This window comes from Octopus bimaculoides, chromosome 1 (assembly GCF_001194135.2).
Source record: "Octopus bimaculoides isolate UCB-OBI-ISO-001 chromosome 1, ASM119413v2, whole genome shotgun sequence".
Classification (NCBI taxonomy): Eukaryota; Metazoa; Mollusca; class Cephalopoda; order Octopoda; family Octopodidae; genus Octopus; species Octopus bimaculoides.
The window spans coordinates 86,484,391-86,490,305 of record NC_068981.1 but is presented as its reverse complement, the minus strand read 5'-3'; the positions used below and the strand labels follow the sequence as shown (position 1 = coordinate 86,490,305).

The window sequence follows — 5,915 nt, the reverse complement described above, 5'->3', positions numbered from 1 at the left end:
AAAGTCGTGATGACAGAGAAATAGTTTTATGAAATTTTATTTAACAATAAGAAGACTATAATATCACGACATATTGTTTCATGGCTTGAAAATACGTAAATAATTTATATTATTATATTTAATAATGAAAATAGCTTACATGCCTGCATTAATGCAAAACGCAAAAAATCCTTCAAAATAATTCAGAATTTAAGCTACATCCTCAAGTGAAAGAAAGTCTTTGTTAAAGTTATGAAACAATTAGTCGTGATATTAGAATTTTCTTATTATTAAATAAAATTTCATCAAACTATTTCTCTATCATTTATGACTTTATCCACTCCTTATCATTTTCTCTTGTATTGTACTATATATCCTATATGTTTCATAGAATGATACATTAAGGAACTTTTTTTATGAGTACTACAGGGTTACTTGAATCCATATCGTGTGACTTAAATTTATATGAATGCACATATACGAAATGAAGACTTCGGAAAGTTCTGAACCTTTCCAACTTCACGTATCTGACATGTGGGTGAGAGAAAAGAAAGATATAAATGGCAAAATGCTAATCTAAATAAAATCTGACAACAAATTAATGATTTACAATACCAAGTTCAACCTCTCTCAGGAGAGGATGAATGAATCCTGCTGTACATAGGAAACAATGGTCTAAATTTACATAAAGGGAAATATCAATTTCTAGGAAAATATAAATTTCTAGGGAAATATCAATTTCTATATTGGCCACAACTTACCTTAAATAAAGCCAAAGACTGAGCTTTGCTTACTATCAAGTGAGAAACCAATTTGGCTAAATTTGACATCATCGTTTCCGTTAAACTGGGCATGTCTTTCAATTTATCCCACAAATTAAATTGAAATGTCATCTACACAAAAAAGTAGCAACAAATTACAACATAACAGAATTCATTCGATGTAATTTTTAAAATGATACATTATTACATATAAAATAATATTACATCTATTTTCTCACTGTTTTATGAGTGCCTTGGAAAAGGAAAAGGCTAGGAGTGTCAGCCCTGACAGCAAATCAAGGAGTGGAGTCTTGCATGCGGCCCAGAGCCCTTTTTGATACCCTTCTAGCAACTCCAGGGTAGATGACCCTCTCTAGCCCTGTAAGCGATTCACCACTCCGATGTAAAACCTATAGCTTGCTCGTCACTGCAGCCATCTTAGCCCACTGAACCACTGTGGTCAGCCCTCCACTCACTGAACCACTGGGGTCAGACCTCCACCCACTGAGCCCCTGTGGTCAGACCTCTATCCACTGAGCTACTGTGTTTAGACCCCCCACCTACTGAGCCACTGTGGTCAGCCCCCCACCCACTGATGTCAGGCCTCCCTTACTGAGCCACCGTGGTCAGACCTCCACCCACAGAGCCACTGAAGTTAGACCTTCACCCAGTAGGAGGAAAAGTCCTGAAGTATCAAGGATTGGTCTACATAGCCACTTGTGCTGCTTTTCCACATGATCTGCAGACACAAAGAAACTGCTGTTACCATGTCTACTTTAACCGTTTCCCGTTTAGACCAACCATATCTGACCCAGATAATCTGTCTGTGTAACTTCCCAAACATACCCTACAATATCATTGTAAAATTAAATAATCACATCACTGAAATCTCAAAGCTACAAGATAATGCATGATTAATTCAAAACAATGTGAATAAATAAGCATTACATCTGACAGAGTAAGCTGAATGCTAAAGGGTTATCTATTTACTTTATGTCTTCATAAAAACTATATTTTTGAACATCTTCATGAAATTTTACAGAAAAATTAGTTTTTATTAAAAGCTGTTATTCTGGTCTTTGAGATAATGTATTTATATTAACTTTGCAGTCTAAGCATCGAGGCTGATGACAACAGTAAGCTAAAATGAGAAATGAATACGGAAATATATGTTTAAACAGTCCTATCAAATAGTATTAAAGCTCCAATTTCTAGACATAAAATTTATAGCCAGATGTCATAAACTGAATTTTCAAACAGACAGGAATTTATTTATCAATTAAGATAGAACATCATAAGATAGTTACAAAAATTAGGTACATAGTTCAAAGATTACAATCAAATTTACATTAGCTTTACAGACTAAAATTTTGAGTTAATGATGACTGTTTGCTAAAATTATAAAAATTTTCAAATATTTCTTTCAATGAAAGCATGTGTTAAAACAGTCCTTTCAAAATAGTACCTAAGGCTCCAGATCCATAGAAATGAATCATCGTCATTACTGTCATCATCATTTTATGTCTGCTTTTCATGCTAGCATGGGTTAGATGAGTCAGAAGACTACATCTCAGTCAGATGTTTAATGTTTTTGGCTTGATTTCTATGGCAGCATGCCTTTCAAAACACCACCACTTTACAGAGTGTACTGGGTGCATTTTGTCATGACAATAAAATTCATACTCAGAAATATTCAAATTATGTACACGTTCCTATTCACTAAATTTAAGATATTGAATAAACATTTTAAAGCATTTAATTCATATTTAATAAACAATTCAAAACACAGTGAATATGTCGTGCATTGTTTTTATTAGTATACAATAATAAAATTAATTGTATGAGAAAAAGAGAGTATAGCTCTGTCAATAACATCAATAAATCATACATGAAAAGATAAATTACCTGAAAACGTCTGTGGAATTCACAGAACTTCTGAAGAAGGTGGGCATAGTAAGGATTGTACTCTTTTTCTTGAATGCAACAATCAACAATAACATGAATTATATCCCTTTCTTGTACTGGTTTTAGTTTGAGTTTAAGAAGTCTTTCAAAGGCATCAACAAAATCCTGAAATCAAAGAAACTGAATGGTTGAGCTTGCTGGATAATTAAGAACACAGCATGCAACAATTTTAATGCAATTAAAAGTTATGTTAATGAATAAAACATTGGTGTAATATCTTTCTCATCTAGATTCAGTCTTACAAACAGCAGCAGAAGGACTTCCAGACCAACATTTTTAGCTAAGTAAATGTCATCTCATTTTTATGATCTGAAGCCATTATTTTCTACAGGTTCTTTCTGTCCTAGGTGTTCTTCCTATAACCAACATACATTATCTTGATATCTAAGGAATATTAGAATTTGCAAAGAGAATTACTTATATCAAAATTATGTTTTATCTTTAAAGTGTGTTGTTAACATTTTTACTTTTACGCTAGGTTTCAATTAGTCCAATTCTTGATTATCGTTATCAAGTGTTTTAGACAGTTTCTTCCTCAAATTTGTCCTTATCAACCTCAATCTCATCAATTTCAACCCCAAATTCATCACCATCAGCCTCAATTTCATTATCTTCAATCTCGATCATATTGACATTTAAGGAAACATATATGTATATGCGCATAAATATGTAAGACGATTTTTATGTTTATGCTGTTGTTGTTTATGATGAGTACTCTTTATATCCTATATCTTAACAGCTCAATAAACAGAATTGATAAAATATGTACCAAATTGAATTAAGTACTGGACTCAATGACTGATTAAAACCCCTTAAAGGCAGTTTCCAAACATAAATTCAAATACTGAAAGCAATAAAAGAATTAAGAAGGCTCATAAACATTAGACAAACCTCACTAGCCATAAGGGTACAGAATATATTTCTTCGGATATCTGTATTCATACGTTGCTTTCTTGACAATTCTAGAAAATTTCTGACTTCTTCACTTCCTGTTGGAATTGACTCTTCATCAGCTTCTAGGGAGATATAAGAGAGAAAAAAAAATGTTTTAATAGTGGTTTCAAATCTTGGGTCAATTGACCCCAGTATTCAACTGGTACTTATTTTATTAACCCTGAAAGGATGAAAGGCAAAGTCAACCTCAGCAGAATCTGAACTCAGAATGTAAGGATGGATGAAATGCCACTAAGCATTTTGCCTGACACGTAGCAATTCTGCCAGCTCACTACATTAAGATGTTTTAGTATTTCAAGCTATTATCCTTCTAACTGTTTCAGATTAACAGGCAATTTACTTTTATTACATTAATCCTTTTGCTACCGACCTGCCTGAGACTATGGTATAGATTCCTAGATTTAAAGTGATTTAAATGATAACTCCACATTAAAATTTCATGCTAATTTATATTCCAAATATCAGGTTAAAAATGACAAACTTATTTTACTATATTCTTGATTAGTTCTGAAACTAACTGAAAGAAAAACAGTGCATTTCAACAGAAATATGATAAGAAATACGAGAACAACTTCAAATATTAGTTTCTTTCTGACAAAGTCCAAAGATTATATATTTTAGGGAAATTAAGCATCATCATCATCATCATCGTTTAATGTCCACTTTCCATGCTAGCACGGGTTGGACAATTTGACTGAGGACTGGAGAACCAGATGGCTACACCAGGCACCAATCTGATTTGGCAGAGTTTCTACAGTTGGATGCCCTTCCTAACGCCAACCACTCCGAGAGTGTAGTGGGTGCTTTTACGTGCCACCGGCACGAAGGCCAGTCAGGCGGTACTGGCAACGGCCACGCTCAAATGGTGTATTTTACATGCCACCTGCACTGGAGCCAGTCCAGCAGCACTGGAAACGATCTCGCTTGAATAATACACGATTTTTCCAAAGGCATTAATAGCCTTAAATGAAGCAAAATGATTTCAATTTGGAAGTGAATTGCATTGTGGTCTCAGCTGAGAACTTAACATCAATCTTACCACAAAAGTATGTAAATATTGAAACTATAGTTTGTGCATAAAAAAAAACTATGTTCTACAGTAAAAAATTCATCATTATCATGACTATTATCTTCATCATATAGCATTTACTTTTCCATGCTGGTATGGGTTGAATGAAATTTGTTGAGGCAGATTTTCTAGTCAGCTACCCTTCCTGTCACCAAACATTACTTTTTCAAGCAAGGTATTATTTTCCCATAGCTAGACATGTTTTTCACAGAAGACTAGAAAAGAACAACCTAGCTTATGATGCTCATTTACAACCATCATGTCATGTCTAAACAGGAGTACACACACACACGAACACACATACAAATGCTTCTTTCAGTTTCCATCAACCACATATACTCACAAGGCTTTTGTTGGTCCCAAACTATAGCAGAAGACACTTGCCCAAAGTACTATGCAGTGCGATTAAACCTAATTCAACATGATTAGGAAGCAAACTTCATTACCTCACTGCTATGCCGGTCCAAAATTTAACCAAATATGTTTGAAACTTGAGTCAAGAGAGACAAACAAGAGTATGAAGCTTAATTAGTTCTGTAATGACTGTTGTAACCAAATAATGTATGTAATAAAACAAACAGAATAGTGAGGGAGGACCAAAACTAATGAAAAAATTGACATCTAAATTTTTTATACCAGTATGTAGTTGTTTGGCACAAAATAGGTTAAGTGTTAAACAACTGGTTGAAAGTTCAAATTTGTATTGTGTTACTAATAGTACTGGTGCACTACTACGGCAACTGCAAATGCACTTGACCTTAAACAGCCAATGCACCTGTTGAATAAAAATATGATTCACTACTACAAAGTGAAAATATGCTATATACTCAGGGCTAAGCCCTTTCAAAAGCAAAAGAAAAGTCTTGAAAAGTAGAATAAGCTTTTATATATAGAGGGGGAGAGGGAGAGGCATGTTAGTAAATAAAAAATGGGAAATAATATGATAGTTAAAGTTTTATTAGCAGGTTAAACCTCATAACTAGTTAAGCAGCTATGAGGTCAAGCAGAGACTTATTTACATCAGATTGAAGCCAACCTCAAAAATCACTAAAACATTATTGCGTAGCTTTAAGTGTACAATAAAAACATTGTATGTATGTATGTACGTATGTATGTATGTATGTATGTATGTATGTATGTATGTATGTATGTATGTATGTATGTATGTATGTATGTATGTATGTATG

The 5,915-nt window shown here is 33.6% G+C and overlaps 1 protein-coding gene across 2 annotated transcripts in view; it reads right to left on the bottom strand.

The window, feature by feature from the left end:
• The window catches only part of LOC106878258 (nucleolar MIF4G domain-containing protein 1), a 49,573-nt gene that overhangs the window by 3,517 nt on the left and 40,141 nt on the right, over positions 1 to 5,915 (bottom strand). The window contains exons 11-13 of one of the 2 annotated variants that reach the window (XM_052968014.1): positions 3,597 to 3,718; positions 2,646 to 2,810; positions 741 to 872 (exon numbers count right to left, since the gene is read on the bottom strand). In XM_052968014.1, coding sequence (XP_052823974.1) covers positions 741 to 872; positions 2,646 to 2,810; positions 3,597 to 3,718 — 419 coding nt within the window. Of the gene's footprint in view, positions 1 to 740; positions 873 to 2,645; positions 2,811 to 3,596; positions 3,722 to 5,915 lie in introns of both variants that reach the window. The other variant, XM_014927434.2, reaches the window with a different exon arrangement.